Source organism: Nuphar pumila, chromosome 1 (genome assembly GCF_984573655.1).
Source record: "Nuphar pumila chromosome 1, dmNupPumi1.hap1.1, whole genome shotgun sequence".
Classification (NCBI taxonomy): Eukaryota; Viridiplantae; Streptophyta; class Magnoliopsida; order Nymphaeales; family Nymphaeaceae; genus Nuphar; species Nuphar pumila.
Genome location: NC_143249.1, coordinates 19460124 through 19487093, shown reverse-complemented (window position 1 = coordinate 19487093; position 26970 = coordinate 19460124). Strand labels below are relative to the sequence as shown.

At 37.2% G+C, this 26970-nt stretch overlaps 1 protein-coding gene across 2 annotated transcripts; it reads left to right on the top strand.

The window, feature by feature from the left end:
* The first annotated feature begins 58 nt into the window (after positions 1-58).
* On the top strand, positions 59-13492 carry LOC149848237 (PLC-like phosphodiesterases superfamily protein). 2 transcript variants are annotated; one of them, XM_089986166.1, is made up of 9 exons: positions 59-319; positions 2852-3321; positions 3472-3594; positions 7589-7726; positions 8279-8377; positions 10282-10585; positions 12396-12619; positions 12760-12846; positions 13232-13492. In XM_089986166.1, the coding sequence occupies exons 2-9, from the start codon at positions 3076-3078 to the stop codon at positions 13385-13387; spliced, it is 1377 nt and encodes a 458-aa protein (XP_089842292.1). In that variant the 5' UTR covers positions 59-319; positions 2852-3075; the 3' UTR covers positions 13388-13492. The 2 variants fall into 2 exon arrangements, with proteins under 2 accessions (XP_089842292.1, XP_089842241.1); XM_089986115.1 differs by lacking the exon at positions 59-319 and having other exon boundaries at positions 2707-3321.
* Positions 13493-26970: the final 13478 nt, after the last annotated feature.

Genomic DNA, 26970 nt, shown 5'->3' with positions numbered 1-26970 from the left:
GGAGGGCAAACGGGCTCTGCCTAGCCTCAACCCGTTTAGACCAGGGATGGAAGACATGAAAGGAGGATGAATGTAGGGATGATAGAGGGCAGAATTTTGAGATGGGGGCGGAGGTGGAGACCTTATCCACTGTCATCCCTAGCATGCTTCCTTATCTAGCAGAGGGTCCTATCCTATATGGTCTCTTTCGAGGAGAACATGAGCATCTTTCAACCTAATTACGACGCAAGAAGTGCGTAGAGTAGTGTTTAGTACTCCTGGTGACAGTGGTTGCTGGTGCCGTCCTCTCTCCCTCTAAAAAAACAACAGAAGGTGAAAAGTAAGTTTACCTGTCGGGTTTTGCCCTCTTCTTCAACCTCTCATTCTCTCTGCAACTCCCTCTCTCTTTTCTTTTTTTGAGAAACGATGGGGGGGGGGCGCTTATGAGGTTCTTAAATAGAACCTCACAACTGTTGGAGCCTCCCACGCTCCCACTTTTTCTTTTCTTTCAAAATCGTGAGAAGGGGACTCTTCACGATTTTCTCCCTCTCGCTGGTGATGATGAGGAACCGTTTCCTCATGTTTATCTCTCCTTCTTCTTTTTTTTTTTACAGTTTACTGCAATTCAGTGCAGGTTTTACAAAAGTAGATTTACCCAAAGCCTAAGATCAGGCTCTGAGAGTCCTTGGTTAATTTCTCTCGGAACTGGATTTTCACTCTTATGTTATGTGTTTCGTCTTCATCCTTTTCTGTCATGTTCAACAGCTCACCAGGAGATTGATTCTATAATTCTCAAGGCTTGCGTCACAGAGACCCTATCTCTCCATACCTTTTCCTTATTATGAAATGTCTTGTATATGCCCAAGGCACAGGGGATCTATTGTTCCCGAAGTTTCCTAGATGACATGAGTATACCTTTTTTGTTCTTTAAGATCGGTGACATTCTCTCGAGTAGGACAACTAACTCTTCTATTCAATGCCTCTTAAATCGGTGGATCATTCTAAGTCCCTCTTCATTCCTTTCAATCTTGATGAAGAAGCAATGCATGAGTTGAATGCTAACCTTTTTGAGGGGTGCTCGGCGACGTTTTGACGATGCTCTGGCCTCCAGCGACGGTCGGTGAAGCGGTGCCTGCGATGATACAAAAGGGTCATTTAATGCCCTTTATCTTGGTTGTTGGATGGATCTCATTTGGATCCAACGGCCAGGAAAATTATGTTCCATCATGCTGGTTTGATCATGCACCGATCTCTCTCTCTCTCTCTCTCTCTCTCTCTCTCTCTCTCTATATATATATATATATATATATATATATATATATATAGTAAATAAGTGGAGGAAAAAAACTCCTTCAGCACCAACCACACATTGACTGGCCTGTGGCTGATAAAACCTTTTCAAGTAACATCCAGTGAAGCCTTTATGGGCAGCTCGTCAGGATTAATATAAGCAAAAATCATTAATGCTTACATAAAATAAACAATCTGTTTTTTTTTTTTTACATTGATAGGCAAAAGTACAAAGTTATGTTAACTAATATTTTGGGATATTGTTGAAAGTGACATGCATCTTGAAAAGATAATCCGAATTCTCAAAAAAAAAAAAAACGATTGCATTTGTTTTTTTCATGCTCCTTAATAAAAGATTTGAAAATTTTACATTTTACCTATTAACTCATTATTTTAGCTTAACCTACACTAATCTTCTTTTGATGAGTAGACAGACAAGTTGAGGTAGGTTTGCTCCCTCCTTGCATTTCGAACTCAAAAATTAATGTGCCTTTTTTTCAAGTAAAAACATAAAATTGCCTCAAAGCAGTGGCGGAGTCAGGGGTGGGCATGGGTGGGCGGTCGCCCACCCCAGAATTAGAAACCGAGTCGAAATATGATACAACTCGAGTCTTTTTCTTCATTCCGCACGATTTGGTGGTTGCATTCTTTCCTTGCGAATGCTTGTCGAAGAAGATCAGAGCAAGGTGGTGCAGGAGTGGAGATCAAGCCTCCCTGCAATACAGAGTACCCTATGGCACCCAGACGGTGGACATGGGATGGAGCCAGCCGAGGGAGTTGCTCCGCCTCATGCTGTGGCGAGGACCGTCCCCTCCGAGAGGGAGCTGAGGAGGCACTTCAGTTGGAAGACCTTCGGCTTGCTGCTGGATCACCACCGAAAAGAAGGTGGCTCAACTACCGAAACAGGCTTTCGATCTCGATCTATGATCTTCATCACCACGGAGGCTTCGAGTCATTGCACCACCGATAGAGGTCGATCATCACCACCCGAAGTCTGCCCACCCAACGAAAAACTTCTGGCTCCGCCACTGCCTCAAAGAGTTTGGCGTAGTGGGATGGCGCCGAAGCTGCTAGGAAGACAACATAGGTTCAAATCTTATGAGCGTCACCTTTACACAAGCTGAAGCATGGCGACTCATTGAGGGCAAAAAAATAAGCTCGCAGAGTTTTAAGCTGTTAGGCTAGTGACCTTTTATTATGGCAGGCAGAGCCAGTGGGGCGTGTCACAATTCTGTGAATTTGGGAGGCACACACAGCTGTAAATAGGTCCGTGTGGGCCCAACCATTAGGTTCAGATTCTTGCATGATTACTGCTATTTTCAATCACACAAGTTTTTCCTCAAAAACATAAATATCATATTTATGTTTTTATCGGCTATTTATCGTGAAAAAAAATGGTGTGGTTTGTATTTTTTAATAAATTTTTATTTATATTTCCTTATAAAATAATATTTTTTATTGCCAAGATTTTGTCAAAAAATGCAAGAATTTAAAAAAAAAAGTCAATTTCTCGCAAGTTGTTAGCTGCCGATATTTTGCCGTTTTAAACTTTTGTCACTACCAAATTGAACCATTTTGTCAGGCCAGTTGGAAGGGCCAAACAAATCTGAATAAAATGAGGAGGCAATTTACCATTTGGGAGCAGGTGTTTGTTGGGCATCGTGATAATTTCAAAGGAGTTGGTAAGCTTTTTTCTATTACTTCAAAAAAAAGCTAGAGGCGTAGCTGCGGGAAAAAAAAATTTATATGTGAAGGAAATATTTCACGAAGGATGTGCATAATGATGATAAGTTCTCTCCGGTCTCTATGTGTGCTAACAAACCTGGATTACTCAGTCAAAGACTCAAGAAAGAAACCCTCTCCACGTTGGTGGCCGTCCTTTCGGATCTCAGAGTTGGAGGTAGAAAACTGAGAATTTGCCTAAGTTTTCCCACCACAAGATCAAGACCATATCTTCAAGAAAGAAAACCCCATCATTTTCTTGTGATGGGTTTTCCGAAAACTATCACTCTGTTCTTCATTTTGGTTCTTGCGACGCATGGAAGCTGCAAGGTCTCTCTCTCTCTCTCTCTCTCTCTCTCCATTTTCATAATCTGGTTTTCAACCTTCTTCCTATTTCTTTCTTTCTCTCTCTCTTTCTGCACTTTTCATAATTTAGTCTTAACTTGGACTGTATCATTAATGATTGATCATTGCTTTTAGCTTCTTGATTCGTGTTCAAGCGATGCTGACTGCGGAGCCGGATTGTATTGTGGATCTTGCTCACAAGGATTTTCCGGATTCAGATGTATCAGAGATGCAATCACGGACCCCTTCAAGCTCCTGGTGAGGTTATCTTTTTCCTTGATTTTCATTATTTTTTCATTTATATATTTTGGTTCGATTTAATTGAAAACTGGGTGCCATGAAAATGAGAAAGCAGAACATGAACGAGATTAATGAAATCCCACGGAGGCGTTTGGAAGCACCCATTTATCCGGAAAAAGTTGGATAATTTGGCATTATATTTAATAGTCGCAATCATGGTGACAAAAATTAAAAACCGCAAAATATAGCAGCCGAAAACTCGCGAGAATTTGAAAATGTTTTGAAAATCTCTCATTTTCAGCAAAATCTTGGTAATAAAAAATAAATTAAAATTATAAAATTGATTTTTACAAGGAAATATAAATAAAAACTATTAAAAAAATAAAAAACACACATTTTTCATGATAAATATCCAATAAAAACATAAATATAGAGTTTAAATTGTGAAATTTTATGTTTTTGACAAAAACTCTCATGAGAAATTATCGTTTTTAGCTTCCGGGTAATTTCTCAAGACATTTTTTGTTAGATTTGTCATAAATCTAGCAAGATTTGCCACTGTGCAATGCTCCATGAGAAAGTACGGCTCTTCTTCTATTGGCTGGAAATGAATATCATTTAAATAACAGCTTCCGAATCTTGCCTGTAAGGGCACTTAAGAATGGTAGAGTTCAATCTTTTTTTTACTGTTTTTTTTTTGTTGTACTTACCGGTGGGCAGAGGAACCTCAAGAGTTTTACCAAACAGAGGCTAGCCAATGTATAGCAGGTGATTAGTGATGGTAGTGGACCAGGGCGAGAGACAAGGACTCCACCCCCGCCCCATCTCAAAATCCTGCCATCCATCCCCACACAGATTTTTTATTTTAACCTCTATCCTTGTTTCATGTCCTCCATCCCCGCTCCAAATGGGGCGAGGTGGCGTGGGCCAAGGCGGCGATCGGGACAGGGATTGGGAAAGTGTAAGTCCATCCCCGCCTCCATCACTGCACGGGTTTTGATTTTAACCTTCATCTCTGCCTCCATCCCCGTTTCATGTCCTTCATCCCCAGTCCAAGTGGGGGCGAGGCGGGGTGGGGCCCTGTTTCCCTCTCGTCCACTGCCATACCGACCGGTGATGGGATTTTTTCCTTAGATTATCAAAAAAAAAAAAAAAAGAGAGGTCTTAATAAAATCTCTTCTTTTTGTTAATGCAAGTACTACTCCACACATAATCTAGGGGTGTCAACCGGTCGGACCCTGATAAAATGAGTGGATCTAAATCAGGATCCGATTAAGTGATGCAGGTACTGGATCTGGATTCGAGGCATACCAGTTTTTTTATAAAAAAACCGTACCTGGAACTGATAAGAATTAAATAAACCAGACTTGGTTCATACCCAGTAAAATAATATTTTTTAAGTTTTTTTTTACATTACAAAATAGCATATCTTAATGAAAACTCGGTCGGAGCTAGGTTTGCTATAAAATTTCACAAACCATACCCGACCCATTTAAGACCTCATGAGTCTGACTGGGATAGTTAATCGGACCCCCCTTCTTTGTAACCAAACCCTGACCCTATAGGATTCGGTACGGGTCATGATCGGGTCATACCTGATCCGTTGACACCGGACCCTTATCACACAAACTTTAAAGCGATTCACCAGTTCCACCAAAAACTCTCATTTGTGGTATAACAGATCATAGTGTCAAACGAGAAACTGCTATTTTTTTTTTTTTATGACGAAGGGGAAACCCTTACTGAGAACCGGATCACTTAATGGCCTCGCCTCCCTGTGAGGTGAAACTCAGACCACCCAGCCTTCCGTACCCCAAGCCCTGAGTGAGAAACTGCTATTAGAAGAGGTTGTTTCACAACCTATGCCATTTGTCTAAAAAAATGCACCAAATCAAAATAACTCGGGGGCATACCTCAAATGAAAGGTTTTTGTGCCTATTTAAATTTTCTATATTTTCAAACAAAGTTCTTTATTTTTTCTGAATATATGCTCAATGCAATTGGTTTTTACTTTGTATTTGTGCTTAAGTAATGACCTTTATCTTTTCAATAATGAAAATTTGCTGTTTTTTTATTGTTTTTTAGATTATTTATTTAGCACAATTGCCCAAGAATAAAAAACAGCAATTTTGTCAATGGCTATCATTATTATTTGCCCAAGATGAATCTCAACGCACCAGGATGGGATCTTTGGAAGACAACCTACATGTAATCCTCCATATTAGGTTACTTTTCAGAGGGCGCCGGTATCAGCTGGATAAGGGACCATGTATTGGGTCAGGATTTGCACTCAATGACTGTCTAAAATGTTCCCTTATTGTACCCGCATCTTCTCAATCAGACCTTATAAATATACTTATCATAGTTTATTTGATAGGAATCATGTTTTGAACTTCAAAATAAGATTTTTCTAAGTCAAAATTTTGGTATATTGTGAGCCATTGACTTTTTAATATCATAAAAAAATCTGCATGTATATCATATATAATCACATGATCCAAAACTTGTTTTGGACTAAATAATGATCGTAGATCATATATGAAGGGTTTGATCAATAAAAAATGCTCAATTTTTTTGAAAATTTGAAGCTTTTATTAGGTGGGAGTAGGTGCTTCGAGACCACCCTTATCATTACTAATATATATATATTAGAAATCATGGTTGTAGGTCGTATCTTCTCAATTAAACCATATGGATGCACTCGACATAATTTATTTGATAGAAACCATCCTTTGGACCATGTTTTTTGACATAAAAATAGAATTTTTTAAGTCATGAAATTTTGATACATTTTGAGCCGTTGATTTTTAAAGGTCTTAAAAAACATACATGTATACTATAATCACATGATCCAAAACTTGTTTTCTACCAAATAATTCTTATAGATCATATCTATAAGGTCTGACCAACAAAAAAATCTTTAAAATTTTGAAAATCTAAAGCTTTTGTTAGGTGGGAGTAGGTACTCCAGGAGAGCGCACACACACCAGTGTGACAAATATCGTGAGATTTATGAAAATCTTGCGATAATATCATGAGAAATTGCCTGAAAGTTTAAAAGGGCAATTTCTCGCAAGATTTACAAAATATCGCAAGATTTATGAAAAAACATAAATACCGTGATTTAAACATTTTAAACGGTGATTTATCGTGAAAAAAATCATGTATTTTTATTTTTAAACAATTTTTATTACTTTTTTCTTATAAAAAAATATTTTTAAAAATTTTTAACTAATCTTTTTATTTGCCGAGATTTTGCCAAAAAATGCGAGATTTATGGATTTTTTTCAATTTCTCACGAGTTTTTGGAAAACAAGAAATTGCCGATAAAAACGTTTGTCAATATGACACACACACACACGTGTGTGTGTGTGTGTGTATTGGCTACTCTTTGGTCCAAATAAAAGTGTTTTTTTGGAGAAACTTAAGTTGAAACTCATAAAGTGAAGAAGTCATTTTGAGCAAATCTGATCTCATGGATATATATATATATATATATATATATATATATATATATATATATTCAACATTGTCAAAATAGTAGGAATTGACCTTTGTATCATATTTTTTTAATGCAAAAATGTGATGTTTGAGAGTTGACAATTTGACGCCATTGATTTTTCATCCCCCAACAAGTCTAACATACACATTGGAAAAACATGATCGCAGCGCCTCTTTCTACTAAACAAAATACGTAGGTCACATCTGAAGGGTTAGATGTGCAAAATAATAGAAAACATTTAGAGTTTTTTTTACTAGAGAGTTTCAAAAAATAGTTTGGTTACAACGGATTAAAAAAAACATCTGAAGGGTAGAGCATGCATTTAATTACTTTTAAAATGGCAAATACTCTGCTTTTGCTCATTTAGGTGCTTAATGCACAAATATTTGTGCAATCATATTGCACCTGATCTAGCCGCACTGGCTCTGCCTGCCATACTTACGATCTTGGCAGCATAAAACTCTGTGAACTTAATCCTTGCTAATTTTGGTGTGTTTATTTTTTATGCAGAATAATTCATTGCCATTGAATAAATATGCATACCTCACCACGCACAACTCTTATGCTATAGACGGTGAACCTTCTCGCACTGGATCCCAACGTCTCACGTTTGCGAACCAGGAAGACAGTGTCACTCAACAACTAAATGTACTCTCTCTTTCTCTCTCATGCTGGATCTGGATCAAGATTCTTGGGCCAAGTAAGATCCTAGCTTGCCTTGGTCAGAAAGTAGGGATGTAAATGGTTCGGGTTCAGGTCAACATCCGTCTAAATCCGAGTCTATTCGGTCGAATTCAGTAAGCAAAACCCATATCTGCATCAGATTTTGTTGCAGCAATCTCACATCCGAGTCCAAAAATAAAGTCCAACAAGATCAGCCGATTGTATGTATATGCTGGATCTTTAGAGTATATGCTCGAATTGGATCCAGGCTCGGTATAGACTCTATGAATTGAGTCTGAATCCAACTCTGAGTCCAATTTATCTTGCATCGGATAAGATCATGAGTCCGATGGACCTGTTTACATCCTAATCGGATACACTTTTCTTTACAGATTTTGACTAGATGGTGATTCATGTTCAGTCGGATATACAACATAAATCCGAACCATTGACATCCCTATTTGGTGTCCAACAAACCTTGGAATGATCATGCTCCCCAGCATCTCATTAGTGCTTAATTTTTAACTTATTCTACAGAATGGGGTTCGGGCTTTGATGCTTGACACGTATGACTTCGCGGGAGATGTATGGCTGTGCCATTCCTTTGGAGGAAACTGCCAAAATTATACAGCATTTGTAAGTTCTCTTGCTTCTTTTGGGGTGATAAAACTTGTTTGGATATTCCTTGAAGTTGGAGTTCTTAGGCCATGGAACTAGGAAGTTAGGTAGATGAATTAGGGCGGCATGTTGGAAAGAGAATTCCATATATTGTGCAATCCAGACACCAGTCATAAGTTGGGTCAGCATTCCAATTCCAGATAATCCAAACATGGAACATGGACATGCCGTTCTTAAAAAAGCTAATCCAAGAAAATAAGTAGGCATATCTGACCCTCCAAATGTGATCTATATGTTTAGGTCAGTAGAAATCGGTGCTTGGATCATGTTATTCTACCGTGCATGTAAAATTTTGCAGGGGTTTAAAAACCAACAGTATACAATGTATCAAAAGTTCAACCCTTATATTTTTAAATAAAAAAATATAACTAAAAAGTTGATTCCTAATATTTTGACATTGATGAACCCATCCATGGGGTTAGATTTGTTCAAAACAACCTTTCACTATGAGTTCCAACTAGGGGATCCCTTAACCATATGGTCGTCATGCCTGATGGCATTGAAAAACCCTGAGAAGACCCTCCTTGCATGGGTGCACAACACCCTGATATCGAATTCATGATATCCTTCAATTTGAAGGACTTAAACCGATTCACCTAGCCAGGTGTGTGGAGCCCATGCATGTTGGCAAATTATATGTACTTTATTTGATTATCAATTCTTGAAGCAATAAGTAATTTGGAATCTTGATGTTATTTAGAACAGTGACGTAAATAAAGAGAAAGAGAAAGAGAAAGAAGGGTAGGAGGACTTCGAAGTTTTTTTCTTACCTAATGCATGCACACTCAAATCAAGAAAATTAAGTTTTATGGTTAATGGCTTAATGCCAACATGAAAAAGAAGACTTTCCTAGAAAAAAGAGCATGAAAAAGAAAACTTTCCTGAAAAACAAAAAATGTAAAAGAAAACTTTCTCAAAAGCAAGACCACTGTTCTTTTTTTTTTTTACTGTAGACGTTATGGGCAACTGATATTCTTTTTCTTATTGTATACTTCACCAAAACCCTTTCTTGAAACTCACCCTACAAATAGGTTGAGAGGTGCAGATAATAGTGATCAGCAGGTAGGCTACGTAAGGATTTGTGTGTAGGTGACCTCACCCGGGGTTTACCTCGCAAGGGATGGGCCCATTAAGTGACTGGTTCTTGGGGAGGTTCGTCGTCATCAAAAAGAAAAAAACAAATCATGACAACAGGTAGGCACAATAATGGTGTTTGGTAGACAAAAGTTGAAACTAAAGCACTGGAGGATCTAAGCAGTGACATAGACATGATGGCGACTATTAATAATGCCTAAGGATTTCGCTACGTACGTGGTCATGTGGGGATTATTGGAAAGAGTAGTTAATAGACTTTTTGCAAGAATTCCACATAATTATGCAGGTGTGAAAGCAGAAAATCGTTTGAATTTTTTCTCCCAAAATGAAAGCAGAAAATCGTTTGAATTTTTTCTCCCAAAATGAAAGCAGAGTTTTGATGAGAGCTAGAATCTTGTATTGTCTCATTTGTGGAAATTAATTAAGGTCCTGTCAATCAAGTAATTCATAATACAAAATACTAAATTGCATGAAAATGCCTTTAAAAATATTTGGCAAATAATCAGTGTGCCCTAATGACTCCATCTTTCCATCTAAATATTGTGATCTGAAGCAGGTCATGGTATTAAAACTGAAGGAATCGCTTGACAATTTAAAACCTTATTGTGCCATATTAGTTTATGCAATAACATCAATTTTCACCTAGTCATAAGCACATGAATTATCATTGAATTGTACCTACTCTTGTGCTTTATTATTATTAGTTATTAACATAGATCAGTGATTATTGTTCATCTGATGATCAAAATTGTCGTTCTCGATGATAGGAACCGGCAATCGATACACTAAAAGAGATTGCAGGATTCATGTCTGCAAATCCATCCGAGATCATCACTCTGATCTTGGAGGACTATGTTCACACCCCCAATGCACTGACCAAGGTCTTCAATGACTCGGGACTGAGCAAGTTCTGGTTCCCGGTCTCAAAGATGCCGAAGAATGGTCAAGATTGGCCGCTGGTTAAGGACATGGTCGCCAGCAATGAGCGACTCTTGGTCTTCACTTCCATTGCTTCCAAGGAACAGAGTGAAGGAATTGCCTATGAATGGAACTACATTGTTGAAAACCAATGTAAGATTTGTTTCTTTTACACGAATTCACTATTCTTTTGGATCAGGGTTTGATGATAAACAAGGAGGTCCGATTAGAATCCAGGTCAGATTCAAAGGATCCGACTAATATAAGGAGCTGGGTATGGTTTATGAAATTTCATACTAGACTCCTGCCCGACCTGAGTTCCGACGAGCATCAGGTGCCATCACATAGCACACTTTGAGTGTACCTCTGCACCTGGCTGCCCTCCATCTGCTCTTCAGCGCCACAAACTGTCAGCCAAAGATGAGGGCAGCCAGGTGCAGCACACTTTTGAGTGTGCCATGTGATGACACCTGATCCTGGCTCAGTTCCCACTAAGATTCACAACTTTTCAATGTAAAGAGTATATAAAATTATTATTTTACTGGGTATGGTCTGGGTCAGGTTCATGTAATCCTTATATGGTCCGGGTATGGTTTCTCTTATGGTAGGTTCAATTGGACTTGAGTCCAAACCCGGTACCAACATCTCAAATCAAATCTGGGGTTGGTGCCACATGGGCCCGAACCAAACCCAACCCATTTATATACACCCCTAGCTCCAAGATCTACGGTTGAAAGCTAGCCACATGATCTTTCTGGTCATATGAAACATGAGGCTAGATTTGTAAGTTAGGACTGTCTAGTGTGCGGTGCTGGATCCAGCACCATATACTTTCATGAGCTGCATGAGCCTTATGCTTGTGTACCTTATAAGGTATAGAGTAAATACATCTGTTCAGACTTCAGATTGTGATGCAAATGGATTGGATCCCTCAACCAGATCCAACCCTTTTCTATTCTCAGGAACCAATGGTCCTTCTCTTGATCCAGGTCATATCCATTACATATATGGTTGGGTCTTGTTGGATCCTGATCTGGAGTCTGGCAGATGTAATCTAATTGGATCTGTTCTGGATTCAAGCCTAAACCGACCCAGTTTGTCTCCTCATAAAGAAAAAATGGATGCCAAAAAGTTAATCTGTTTTACCATATTCGATACCACAAATTTTCATTTGAGTACGGATATGGATCTTTATGGTGAGAGTTAAATTAGATCCAGGTCTAGATCTGGTTGGTTCAATCGTGACTTGACTCATTTGCTTACCTATTCTGATCCATAGTCCAGTTCCACAATGCGGTCTACATAATAATCCTTTTTGTTTCGAAGAGAGCAACACATAATAATCAGATTAAATCCATAACTTGGTCATTTTGAGAGTATGAAATGCCTATCATCTGGTGACAAACAGTTTTTTTTTTCCAGTAAATATCGGCAGCCAAAATCTCTTAAAATTTTGAAACTTTTTTTATAAATCTCGCATTTTGGAAAAAAATAAATAAAAAAAATAAAAAACCAATTTTAATTAAATTTCACAAAGGAAGATTTTAAAATCAAAAAATTAATCACTGGCATTTTTATTGAAAAAATATCAGCCAGTCAATTTCTCTCATTTTTTGCATTTTTTGAAAAAAAGGCCTATATATATTTGTCATGCTGCTTTCATCAAGATAATCATGCATTAATTAAGATCTCTACATTGGACTTTGTAGCTTATGGAACTGTGTAGATACATATGAATGCTTTATAAGTGTATCACTACCAGGCGTTGTTTCTATGCCTTTCAATGAGACAAATGACAGAGAAGGCAAGCTAGTAGAGTGAGTTTGGGGTTCATGTGAAATTTGACCAAGTTCATAAACTTTCAAGCTTTCATTACTAGCCAGGAACGATTTTCATGAACTTGTGCACCTTTCTTTTGATGTCCAACAAATCACTTTTAAGTGTAAATGCTGTTATTTTGTAGATGGTGATGCAGGAATGAATGTTACGATCTGCGCCAACCGAGCTGAGTCTGCCCCACTGAACGATAAGAACAAATCTCTGGTGCTTGTGAACCGCTTTCCGTCGATGCCGGTGAAGGGAACATCTTGTGTGGATAATTCCGGCAATCTCATCGACCAGATCAAAACATGTTATACATCAGCCGGCAATCGATGGGCCAATTTCTTAGCGGTTGATTTCTACAAGGTTTGAGCTTGCAAATTCATTAGCATGTGCATGTATAGGAGTTGCATGTCACTTATTCAAATTTTTTCTTTATGTTTGAGTTATTTTTCAATAACTTTAAATTCTATTTTGGTGTTTTTTTTTTCTTATTGAATGGGCAGAGGAGTGAGGGCGGAGGTGCCTTTGAAGCAGTTGATACTCTCAACGGGAAACTCTTGTGTGGAAGTAATGATGTTAACTCATGCACGGTATGTTATTCTTCAAAAAAAAAAAAGCAAAAAAAAAAAACTCATGCACGGTAAGTCTTTTGTCACTTGTGACTCTGTCTGTGAGGTCCGAAGGTCTTAAGACCAAGAATTCAAAAAGCCGTTAAAATCCCATAATTATCATGAAAACCTCACATATTTCTAGTAAAAAAAGAAAAATAAATGAAAAAAGAGTTCTCTTGAAAACGTGTAGCCTTCGGGTTGGTCTGAGCAAAACGACTCAAGCTTGAACATGGCAAGCTGCTCATTCATCTTGTTTTACACACTTGGGAAAACAGATCTGGCTCGGGTTAGAATCCAGCCCGACCCGAGTGCAACACTTTGGATGCTCTGGTTTCGCTTACAAGCTTTCTCATTGAAATGGCAGGGTGTCAAAGTGATCACTGGTTCACCGGAGACCAAGCCACCGGGTCCGATCAATGTCTCCAATAGGTCATCCACTCTGGGTTCGGGTGCTCTGACACTGTGGTGGAAGGGACTGCTAATTGCACTCGTGTTTGCTTATATCAACCTCACATTATAGTTTTGTAATGCTAAAGGCAAGAGAGGAAGTCTGAATGGCATCCTATTTTGTTCCTTGAGTACCAAATTCTCTTTCCATAATACAAAGCATCTCATGGCTACTGTGACATACTCCATGCAAGGCCTTTTATTTTCCTTTTTTTCTCTTTCTCTCTCAAGTCAAGTTGAAGGGTAGCTCCATGGATTTTTATTTTTTTGATAATCCAAAGTCTTCGGTTGGTAAAACCCTTAAGCCCTCCGCCCTGCCCACCGGAGTACACTTAGCTTTGACCTTACAGCAAGGAATGTCACCTGTGGGTTTTTAAGTTTGATGTCCCTTCAACTTGGTGACATTCACAAGTTGCCCCCATCCAGGATCCCTTATGGATGAGTGAAGATGAGTTGTGGGCCTACCTCCATGGAATTGAAGCTTGAGAACTAAATGACATGTGAGGAGGTCACATGATCAGACTGAGTACCTTGTAAGGTACCTGGTCCAATCACTGGATCCCATGCATATAGCCAGTGGGGGATATGTCAAATAGGTTCCACTCATCTCCAAAGTCGTCCCTATCCTCATACTACTCATTCATTTAGTGAAGATTGATATTTAAAATCACTGAAATCCTACTTCTATTTAGGATTTTTTGGTGATTCAAAAATCAAAGGTTAACAAAACACAACTTTGTGGTTAAAAAAAGTCACATTTTTCATAAAAAAAAATGTGATCGAAAGGTCAATTCTTATTAAATAATCGATCCTACTGAATCCATCTATAAGGTCATGTTTGATGAACAACTTTTCCTTGAATCTTGTGAAAGTTGGTCACAGGATTCCACTTTCTCGACTGTGATTGTTCACTCCACCTGTGACAAAAGCAATCAAGAAAACATGCCCTAAATGTCATTCTTCCAAACAACCACCATTGCAACAGTTTGACCAAATTTAAACCCAAAACCTCAACAAACATCTCCCATAGAGGCTTAGAAAATTGGTTACGTGATTGTATGCTTTTAATCGCATGCATATATAAACATCTGAGGGAAGTTCAAAGGTGAGTACTATTAAACAAAATGAGTTAAGCTGTGAAAGAGAACAAAGATAAGATGAACAAAAAAATGAATGAGAGAAATCTAGAAGATCTTGTTTGATTTTTATTGTCACCCACGAGAATCATGCCAGACCTCTTGATTGTTCTTTTTGTCACCCATGAAAAACATGGCAGCCCTCTTGACTGTTCTTTTTGTCACCCATGAAATTCATGCTAGCCCTCCATTTAGTCTTTATCTTCTTCCCTTTTTATCTGCAACAATATATGTGGGCGCTTTTCACTGTGGATGTAGGTCTAATTCTGTATTGAATCATGTATATCTGTGTATATTTTACGGTATCAGAGAGGTATTGCAGTGAAGTTTCATCATCCGTTGTAGTTCTGGGATCATGGGGTCTCGAATCCAACTGGGTGCTTGTCTTCAGTGTATCCATACCATACTTCTACTAACGTGTCTAACTTTGTGTTTATAAATTTGAATCATTCAAACTTCTTATTGTGGAAGACAAATGCTAGCCCTTGTTGAAAGTAAGGATGGCAGTGGACAGGGGCAGGGGTCAAGGTCTTCACCCCTGCACTGTCTTAAAATTTTGCCCTCCGTCCCTGCCTTTATCCCCGCACGGGTTTTGATTTTAACCTCCACCCCCTTTCCAAACAGTGGGGGAGGTTATATGCCAATCTCAAACCTTGTTTTAGCAATGATTCAGTTATGGTTGGTAACTGAGAAAGGCTTTCTATTTCACATATTGATGCTAAAATTGAGTATAAACTGAATTTCATAACCTTAAAAAATGTCTTATATGGACATAAGATGAGAGAAGATTTATTGTTTGTAAGTTAGCTAACTTTAGATTTTTTATATATTTTTGAGTTTACGTCATTGAGTTGTGTATTAAAGGATAAAAAAAGGAAGACGATAGTAGCTAATGCAGTAGAAGAGACCTTTATGTATTCGATCAAAGGACCTGTAAGGCTATATGGCAATAAGGTGACTCTTGGGGGTTATTCCAACCGTCACTATGTTTAAAATGCAAAGAGACATATCTCTTGGGGCTGAAAGGATTTCTCTCAAAAATGTGTTCCAAACTTTAACTCTTTACAAGTTTATAAATGCAGTAAAATGGTATGGAAACATACGGTTAAAGAAAGCATTCAAATTGTAAGAGAGTTGAGAGTGTGGACCTCCCTAGCAATTTTAAGCGTAACAGCATGTTCTTCACCCCACAGTAATTTTGCATTCGAGCATTCTAGCCCTTATATTGGTATCAGAGCCAGGTTCGACAGATCCCTAACGGTGCCGAAAGCAACCTATGCATGGGGATGTATTGATACAAGAATCGAACATCGATGATGCCAGACCGGAACACCCCTTTCACATCCAGGACTCATTGCCCAAAAAGAGAAACATAAAAAAAAATTGAAAAGAGCAAAAAGGTCAGTTTTATTTTCTATTTTAGACAAATTGGTGAACCAAGGGTTCCTGATTTGCGAAAACTCAAAAAAAAAAAGGAAAAAAGGAAGAGGACTCAACCCTCTTCGGTTTCATTTTTTTTCTTTTGAGTAGAGAAGAAGAAATCACCACCACCGGTGGTGATCGAACACCAGTGGTGGCACGGTCTTCCTCTCCCTCTCACACTGTGCATCAGTCAGCAAGATTTTTTCTAGCTAGGATCACCCAGTTTCACAGTAGGGGTCGTATTGCAGAAAAAAAAAGAAGAGGAAGAGGGCTCGGTTGTTGCCCTCTTTGCTCCTTTTTTTCTGACAAAAATGGCATCGGCCTTCTCACTAGAGAACGACTGCAGCGGCAGAGGGTGGGGATTGAGTCGTTGAGACTAGAAAAATCACTTCTTGCAGCGGCGAAGGAGTCGGGACGAAAAAAAAAAACAGAAAAGGGAGAAAAGGGGCTTTTACCTTTGTCAGTGCTTGGGTGTCGCCAGACAGACCGAAGGAGGAAGCCAAACCTCCTCATCCTTGTCTATGCTATCAGCCACTACAAGAGGTGGTCGTTGACTCGCCAAAAATCTCCCTCTGTCGTCGACGCTTCTCCAGGCAAAGGGTAGCTCATTTCAACCCTCAGGCAGTGGTAGAAGCACCGGGCTACCACCCGTTGCCAAAAAAAGCACCAGGCTGCCACCCATTGTCGAAAAACCTCTTGTCGCACAATTGTCATTCTCCTCTCTCAAAAAAAATGAAAAGGAAACCCTAATCAGGTTTCCCTTTTTCATTTTTTACTTATACATGTTTACTTAAAAAAAACAATATATAAATTTCAATTTGGAAAATTGATTTTTTTTTTAAAATTCTGAAATAAGGTCTCATTAACAGGTGGTTAATTCGGGTTTTTTTGAAAAACAGAAAAATAGTACACTAAATTTTTTGAAATTACAAAAAACTGGTTCTTTTCTTTTTTGTTAAACTCAAGAAATTTCAAACATATATATATAGCTTGTTGTATAATTACATAAAGGCTATTGATATTTTCTAAAATTACAGAAAGAGAGTTAATCTTTTTTTTTAACTAAAAAAAAATTAGTTTGAAGTTTCTGTTTTAGTTTTTATGTAGAAAGGCATCTGCTTTTTTTAAAATTGCAGAAAGGGGGTTTATCATTTCTAATAATCACAAAAATTTCAGAAAGTGTAATAACCTCAATTTTTGTAATTTATTTATTTAAATTTATTTGAAAATAACGAGTACTTTTCTAAATTTGGGCCTCGGATCCGTTACCGGATCCAGAAAAGGATGCGTAAATAACCCGCCATGGGGTATTAAAACTATACTTATAATAGTTAAATAAATAATTAATAGTATAAAAAAAAAAGAAAAGAAAAGAAAAGAAAAACTGAGTATTTAATGTTGGATCCGTGTTTGGATCCAAATGGATCCAACATATGGATCTAAGATCCATAAAATGGTCTTTATATCCATATTCATAATAAAACTAATAATATAATAATAAGAAGAATATATAAATAAAATTTAAATTTTTATTTATTTAATTATCCGAGGATCCACAGTTGGATCCATTCGGATCCAACTGATGGATCCATATAGTTGGGGGTCGGGTTACGGGCCTCGGGTCCGGACCCGAGCCGCGCCCCTGTAAGTTTTTAAAAGGCAAGGGGCAACCCGATAAGGGTTGCCCGATAAACCCTAACAAAGCAGGAAAGAGGGGGGGGGGTTACACAAGCGTAACCGAAACCCCACCCATCTCGACAAGAAGGGGGGGTTCAGCGATAAATGGGAGGTGGAAGAGGGGGGTCTCACCCTTTCCCCTCATCTCCCTCGTTTCTCCCTTCCCTCATCTCTCTCTCCCTTGATCTCTCTCTCCCTCTATCGCTCTCTCTGTCGAGTTGGGTGAGAGGAGGTCGCCGACGAGCTGCGGCAGCCCACGTCCACCATTGCCGACCTCCAGCGATCTCCCCGTCACGGCAACAACAAGGAGCAGCCCAGCTGACCGTGCCTCCAACCTCCGACCGCCGGAAAGATCACCGGAAAACCAGCGAACAAGGTACGGGCTCTCTCTTTTGAAATCGGGTGAGAAAGGGGGTATAAACTGGATGTTATGTAAATTTTTTGTTGGGAAATCTCATTTTTGATATTCTGTGAGTTTTTCACATGCTCCTTGAGAAGGAGTTATTTTCAGCAAGCAAGGGAAGTTTCAGCTCGAATGGGTTAGGGTTGCAGGATGGCTTTTTGAAACCATTAAGAATCGGGTTACCGGGTGTAAAACTGATTTTTAAATTAGATCGGTGATTTAATATAAGTTGGGTATCACTTGTCTTGTTGGGAGTTCATGATTAGGTTATGAATACATTGATTTTTCTTGTTGTATGATGTCCAAATTTGTGGATTTACCCTGATTCCAATTTAAAGCTATTTAGATTTTTTTTAGCATGTCTCAATGTACTTGTATGGGTTCACGATTTGAGGTGTTTCAACATACTAAAACCTTATTTGATTGTTCACCTGTTAGTTTGAATCCCTTGTTGCATAATGGACTTAGGGTATGTATGAGTAAGGTCTGCCAAGAATGTGATGTAATAATATGTACGTATGGTAGGATCCTGTTATTGTCAGGATATACTGATTTTATTTTTCTTTTTAATTGCATGTATCTCGGTACCAAGCTCTTTACCCAGAATAGTGATATGTGGTTTTGGTAATGGAGCGATTGTTGTCATAAGCTCTCTACTCTAGCAAGTTACCGTGACTATTTCATCTAGATATGCAGGTTTATCATACTTAATGAGCATCCGTGGGATTTAAATTATGCTTTCTTGTTAATACATTCATTCTATTGTTTAAGATGCATATAGATTTATTTATCATCTTCATATAAGGGGTTCTATTATAACCATGAGTGGTCCAGTAGGTGTTATTTAACACAAGCATGTAATTAAATTGATTCTGAACTTCTGGTTATAGATATATATATTGACGCAGAGTTTTGAGGGGATTTATTTTTCTAATTGTGCACAAGCATACCTCATGTTCTGAAATTTTTCTTTGGTAATTCTGTGGGTATGCTGCGGGTGCCTGGCAGACCCAGCTGAGCTAGACTCGGCTGGGCAGGCCTCGGCCCCACACGGCCTAGCCTATTGGCTGGTTCGAGGCAGTGGGCAGGCCCCTGCCAGTCCTGGCCCTGTTCATCTAGGCCTCGACAGGCTGGACCGGCCTGTCGAGCCTGCTGAACTGAGTAGAGTGGGCATCGGCTGGAAAACACCTAGTTTTCGGTGGGTCTGGCAGTACTTGCCAAGTGCTGGCAGATTCCACCTGAGAAAAAAAAAGTGATGTTAGTTCAAAGATACGTGTGGTGTGTTGTTCTTTTGAATTCTAGTTTCCTGTTAAGAGGGTGCATTTGAGTACATATTAAGGAATAGGATTGTTACTTGACAGAATATGTTGAAGGTAACATTGGTGTACTTATACATTTAACTTATGAATAGGTCACGTGTGTTATCACTTGAAGACTCATATACTTGACTAAAATGTGTAGTGTATAAGGGTGAGCATAAGGTATGAATATGTGAGTAAAGCGTGTATATGATAGTAATACTTGCATTAACTGAAATTTATGAGTTTTGCATGATTGTTCACATGTTATAATTGGAATGATGCATTTGTCAGGAATTGTGCAATGAATGAAAATATGTCTTGCATGTTGGTGTGAGAACTCATGCTCATGTATTTAAATATTATTGATTTTGTCACGGATGAATGTGCAATGAAAAGTGTGTGAAAAGAAGGCATGAGTGACATACTCTTTATGATTTTGCTTATGAATGCAGTGATGATCAAATTGGATCATCAGGGGCTGGGTGAGCCTCGAGAACCAGCCGTTCTCTGTTTTAGTTATCTAGATTGCATTGCAACAAATCAAATGTGATATTATTTTACTGCACTGTTCTATGTTGTCACGGGTTGTGGTCCCGTGAAAAGCTTAGCATGCTGATGTGCAAGCTTATATTATTAATTCTGCATGTAAATTTGCAAATGTAAAAGAAATGGATTAATAACCAAATAAAAGAAAATAAAGAACAGTGCAATTCACTTTCTCCTTGATGTCCCTGCTTTAGCGTGAAAATCTTGGATATTGCGGTTTAGGGGAAACCATGAGGATACAAAAAAACTCCGTGTGCGTTTTGTTGCCCCTGAACCCGATATTGAGGTTCTTCTCCTGGCCACGGTTTTAGGGAGAATCCGCCACTTTACCCGGAAGTGGTGTGTTAGTCACAGCTGTGAGTTTATTTTGGTATACCAAGAAAGTGGCACCAGTGGATGTTGTTTTCCATGGTGTCCCCGACTTTGGATGCTGTTTTCCAAGGTTCCGATGGATGGTGTTGTTTCCTGATATCGGTCGAGGGCTATGTTTGGAACCCGGTAATAAAATACAAATTGTGTGTGAAGCTACCCCGGGAACCCTACTTGACCTCGGGGATTGTACCCGTTTGGTGTATCTGCGGGCAATGATAAATTAAAAAGAGGAACTTAAGGATTGTGTGTATTTAATAGGACATGCATAAGGAAAGAGGAAACCTTAAATGGAAGATAATAAATGGTTCATGCATTGCACATAAATCATGCATATTCTTGCTATGCATTAGTTCATGCATGTTTACTTGTTCACTTGGTTGTTATGTTGATCATTGTATGATGTTGAGCTCTTTTGCATTTAATTGCCTTATTGATTAAGTTGTGATCAATGTTACATATTTCGTGTTCTCTCCTGTTAAATGTTTAATTATGCATGAATGATTAATTGACTTAGGAATTGAGTATAATCGTATTCCTCAAAATATTACATGGATCTTATTTATGCTCTTTTTCTTATTTGATTCATTAGGGAAACCTGTACGCAGAATTCTTCGGATTTCTGACCCTCTTATTTTATTGGGTTTTCCCAGGCACAGGTGATCAGTGAAGTCGACTCGCTTCTGAGGGATACGAGAGTCACATTTGTTTCAGACGGCTTCACTTACGGACAGAGTGACTCTACTGTTATTTTTTTTAGTTTTTCTGATTTCCTGCAATTTGATATTTTACTGTTGACATGAAACATATTACTCTTATTGATTCATTAATAAAAGAATTTAGTGGATTGGTTATGATTGATAAATGTAAGTTGGTTTGTGGTGTGTGGTTATCCAACTGAAATTGGAACTGTAGGGACCCCAGGTCTCTGGGAGGTTTTCCGCAACTCTTAGAAGAAAAAAAATCGCATTTTCAAAGGGGATGAGTTGGGGTCGTTACAGAAAGTGTTTTATTTTATTGAATTTTTGTAGAACATAGGATCTAATCTTTTTTTATATTACAGAAAGAGTTTAAAAACTTTTTGTTTAACTTGAAAAGTTGCATAAAGAGGTTGATATATTTTTGCTTACATAAAACCTCTTTTTTTGTTTTCTGAAATTGCAGAAAAGTGATCCTAAGTTTTTGACAACCACCTAGTGTTTGTTTTTGTTAAAAGTATTTAGAATTTAGCATTTTCATGCATATTCTTGTACTTTAAGTATCTCATTACATGTTAAATTTGTTTAGAAGGATCAAAACTAGTTATATTTACAAATATTAGTTGGAATAAGCTTTATTAATTTTAATATTTGTTTATAGTTAGGAATATGGCAAATCGAATAGTCATGGTTGAATTATCCAAAATTGAAAAACTCAATGGGATAAATTTTGAAATGTGAAGAAAGAAGATGGAATATCTATTAACACATGACAAGATTCTATATTAATTGAGTAATGTAAAATCTTCACTAACTGATAAATCGAGTGAAGAAGAGAAGAAATCTCATAATAAGTTTATCGAAGACGATCAACTTACTCGAGCAACTCTTCTAACATTTATGCAAGATTATCTTATTCGAGTATTTGAAGACTTTGGCACTGCAAAGAGAATGATGAAAGAAGTTAGAAAGAAGTATGATATAACTTCAGAAACCTACATTCAACTTCTTCTTGAGCAATACAACTCATGCAGGATAAAAAAGTCAGACAACGTAGTCAATCATGTAAATCGAATGCTGGTAATGGCTAAGGACTTAGCCATATCTGAAAATGATACTTCTGAGCAAATGCATATCTCCATCATACTAAACAACCTTCTTCTAACTTGGAAGATGGTGTCAATTGCTACGAGATGAAACCAGAAAATTCTTACTCTAACTGAGCTCATTCTACAATTAGCCCTTGAGCAAGAGCACATGTCAAAAGACAAGAAAGGAGAAGTCATAAATACCCAAGAATCCTTTCTGTCAACCTCTCACAAGTTCAAGCCTAAAGGCACATTCTTAAAAAAAAAAAAGAAGAATAAATTCAACAACGAGCGTCCAATGCAAACCAAGAACTCCAAGACTGCGGCCAGGAGAGCATGTTTTTCTTGCAAAAAATTTGGGAATTTCAAGAATAAATGCTCAAATAGAATAAAAAAATAGAATCTAGGAAAGCAAGTAAATAGAGAACGAGAAATAGTTTGCATTGTGTCTGAATTATTGATCGCAGATGGTGATCTCCCAGGATAGTGGATTGATTCAGGGGCGACGAGACATGTCTTTAAGTCAAAGGAAGGACTCGTGGAGTTGAAGGAGCTAAAGCCTGAAGATTACAAGGTGTATGTGAGAAATAACACCTATAGTGATGTGGTCGGGCTAAGGACCTACAAGCTCCAAGTAGAAGAGATCAGTCTCCTACTAACAAATGTACTTTATGTATCTTTCATGAAAAAAAATCTTTTAGTAGTAAGAGATTTTGCTAAAAAGGGCTTCAAAATCCTTTTTCAGGGTGACAAAGTCACTATTGAGAAAGATGAAAAAGTGAAGCTCAGGGGTTGCTATGATGTCGACCATGGTCTCTTCTGTTTAAATATAACTCTTTATACAAATAATGCAATGAATATTCCTGGTTATATTAATTGTGTGTTTAATGTTGATGCATATTTATGACATTTAAAGTTAAGACATGTAAATGTCAATAAAATAAAAGGAATAATTTGCATGAAATTATTATCTTCTCTTAAAAATGTAGAATTTAAAAGATATAAACCATGCATATCAGGTAAAATGACTAGAAAATCTTTTCCTAAGAGAAGTACATCATATGACTTACTAGGTTTAGTACACAAAGATATATGTGGACCCTTAACAGTAAAAACACATGAAAAGAAATTATATTTCAGCATATTTATAGATGACTACTCAAATTATGGATACATATACCTAATCTCTAAGAAATCTAAAGCTCTAGAAAAGTTTAAAGCATATAAACATGAAGTTGAAAGATTACTAAAAAGAAAAAACTAAATTATTAGATCTGATAGAGAAGGTGAATATAACTCTGATGAGTTTAAGACCTTTTGCAATGATAAAAATATAACTCCTCATATAATTATGCCTTATACAACACAATAGAATGGTGTAACATGACGAAGAAATAAAATCTTAATAGATATGACACGGTCTATGTTGGCACATGCAAATCTTTTCAATTTTTTTTGAGAAAAGCAATTTGCACCGCCATGTAAATCTTAAACAGGGTTCCTTCTAAGGCTGTAGAGCTTACACCCCATGAATTATAGACTGGTAGGAAGCTAGATTTGAGTCATTTGTGAAAGTGAGGATCACCTACTTATGTATTGATTCATAGTAAAATAAAAGACAAATTAGATAGCAAAACTATCAAATGCATCTTCATTGGATAACCAAAAGAATCAAAGGGTTATCGTCTATATAATCTTGAAAAGGGATTTATAGAAAGTAGAGAGGTAGAATTCTTGAAAACAAAATAAAGTAATTTTGATTCTGAAGATAATGGTGTCTTTCTAGATATCATAAATGATCCTAGGGTACCAAATCAAAAGTTAGAGCATAACAATCCAGGTGTAAATAATGAGCAAAACTCATAACCAGTAATTGGACAGAAAAGAACAAGAACTCCTCCATCCTATTTGAATTATTATTATACATTCTTGAGTGAGGAATTATGTTATTTCATGGATTTGGATAAAACTATTGACAACTTGAGTTTTGAAGATACAATTGCTTCCGATAAGTCTGAACTATAAAAGGAAACAATGAAAAATGAGTTGGACTTTATAAAAAAGAATGAAGTTTGAAAATTAACCATTTTGCCTAATGGATATAGGGTAATTGGTAGTAAGTGGGTTCTCAAGAAAAAACTCATAGCAGATGGATCTTTTGATAAATTCAAGGCAAGATTAATAGCAAAAAGTTATTCTCAACAAGAAGGGATTGATTATGAAGAAACTTACTTTCTTGTAGCCAAACTGACATTTATTGGTATCATTTTGGCATTGGTAGCTTATTTTAATCTTGACCTATATCAAATAGATGCAAAAACAACCTTCTTAAATGGTGAACTAAATGAAATTGTTTTCATGCAGCAATAAGACAGTTTTGAAATTGAAGGTCAAGAGGCTAAAGTATACAAGTTGAACAAATTTTTGTATGAACTTATGCAATCACCAAGATGGTAGTATTTGACTTTTTATAATTCTATAACTAAATTAGGTTTTAAGGCAAATAGTGTGGACCATTGTGTATATACCAAGAATAGTGAGAGTAAGTTTACTGTGTTATCCCTTTATGTTTAAGTTTACTGTATTATCCCTTTATGCTGATGACATATTAATTACAGAAAATAGCATAACCATGATAAATATGACTAAATCATGGTCAAGCTCTTGATTTGAAATGAAAGATATGGGTGAAGCTTTATATAGCTTTAGAATTAAGATATAGAGAGATAGAAAATCAATATTGCTATGTCTAAGTCAAGAAAAATATCTTGACCACATTCTAAAGAAATTTAAAATTGAAAGTACCATAAGGGTACTCCTGTAGTAAAAGGCCTAAAACTTAGTAAGAATGATTGTCCAAAAGATGGACAAGAAAAGTTGAATATTTCCTATGCTCAGGCAGTCGGGAGTCTTATGTATGCAATGCTTTGTACTATACCTGATTTAAGTTTTGCTATAAGTCTAGTAAGTAAATATCAAAGTAATCCTAGGCTCTCTTACTGGGACGCATTAAAGAGAATTTTTTGATATCTAAGAGGAACTAAGAAACTCAAGCTATGCTACCAGTCAGATAGTTTAAAGTTTGTAGGTTATTCAGATGTTGACTTTGCTGGTGATAGAGATGAAACAAAGTTCACATCTGGTTATATATTTATGTTAGGAGGTGGGGCAATTGCATGGTCATGCAAGAAATAAGGGTGTGTGGCACAACATACCTAAGAAGCTAAGTATATTGCCTGTAATATGACAACCACATTTTTACTGTCTAAGTAGTGAGTGAGTAAAGATCACTCAAAAAGTGTGTATGCAAGGTTCCAATTGAGAACAAGCATATAAACACAAGATATCCCTTATGGTCAAGTAGAAGATGTAAGGCTATATGGCCATAAGGTGATTGTTGGGGTCTATTTCAACCGTCACTATGTTTAAAATGCAAAGAGACATGTCTCTTGGGGCTGAAGGGATTTCTCTCAGGAATGTGTCCCAAACTTGAACTCTTTACAAGTTTATAAATGCAGTGAAATGATATGGAAACATATAGTTACAGAAAAATATTCAAATTGTAAGAGAGTTGAGAGTGTGGACCTCCCTGACAATTTTGAGTGTAAAAGTGTGTTCTTCACCCCACATCAATTCTGCATTCGAGCATTCTAATCCTTACAGGACCAACTGCTTTATTTTTAAGTCGGTTTAAAAAGTTTTCTTATAATAAGTAGCATGCAAGATTAGGTCACCCATAAGTCCGCATAATTAGTTTTCTTTATCGAAAAAATCTTGATGATGTTGAGGTGCTGCCAGGATGCTAAGAATAAGGCCTGAAAGAAGGGGCAGAACCAGAATAGGTGTGGTGTGATGTGTGATGACCCTTTCTTTAAGATTCATTCTCATTTATGGGGGGCAGCCCCAACATTATCTATAGAGAAATTTAGATTCTATGTTTTTTCATAGATGATCACACAAGCTTCACTTGGATATACTCATTGAAATGGACATTTGATTTCCTTTATACTTGCAAGCACTTTCATAAGTTTGTTGAATGTCAATTCAATAGGAAAATCAGATTTTTTTTTATTTGATGGACGAGAATATGACAATGGAAAATTTTAAAATATCTTAATAATTTGGGTGTGAAACATCAGACTTCATATCCGCATACCCCATAACAAAATGGGGTGTCAGAACGAAAACATAAGAACATCAGTGAACTCGGGTTGACGATGATGTTCCATGCCAATGTTTCATAGGTTTTGAGTTGAAGCCTTCTTCACAACTGTGTTTCTCATTAATAGACTACCACCATCATACCTTTAACATGGAATCTCCTTATTTCAAACTTTGTGAAAAACATCATGAATATTTGAGTTTATGAATTTTTGAATGTAGGTATTTTCCGGATTATATCAAACAAATTTGACCAAAAAACTTTGTCATGTGTTTTTCTTGGGTATAGAATGAAACATAAATTATATAGGTGCATGTATCCACCTACAAGAAATTGTGTTCGAAGAAAATACCCTACCTTTAGCTAATCATGCTTCTTTGTATCAAAATGATCGAGCAGAGGGAGAGTCATCGACTTATTTTGATTGAAAAAACTGGAATTTTACAAAAATGTCATGAAAATTTTTATGTAGAAAGTGTATCTAACGAGAATGTAGGAAATGAAGCTAGTTTTTATCAAGATGCTCATATTTTTTCTGCAGATGATCAGAGATTAGAAAGTGTTAATGATCGGCAGTCACAACAAGAACACACTGAGAGGCACAACAACAACATGAAGAATCTAATTCAGAAAGTCGCAGTTCAAAACACCAATCGGAGCGATAACATGAGAATTTAGGTGATAGTAATCAGAAAATCTCAAATTCTGGTGCGTCTAAAGAAGAAGAAAATTTCATAAATAACGACAGTGTTGATAATGAAAACCAAGCTCAAAATGACCAGCATGATGCTCCCAATGAGTTGCCACCTAATCAAAATGAATCAAATCAACAAATGGGGCAATCTATTGTGACT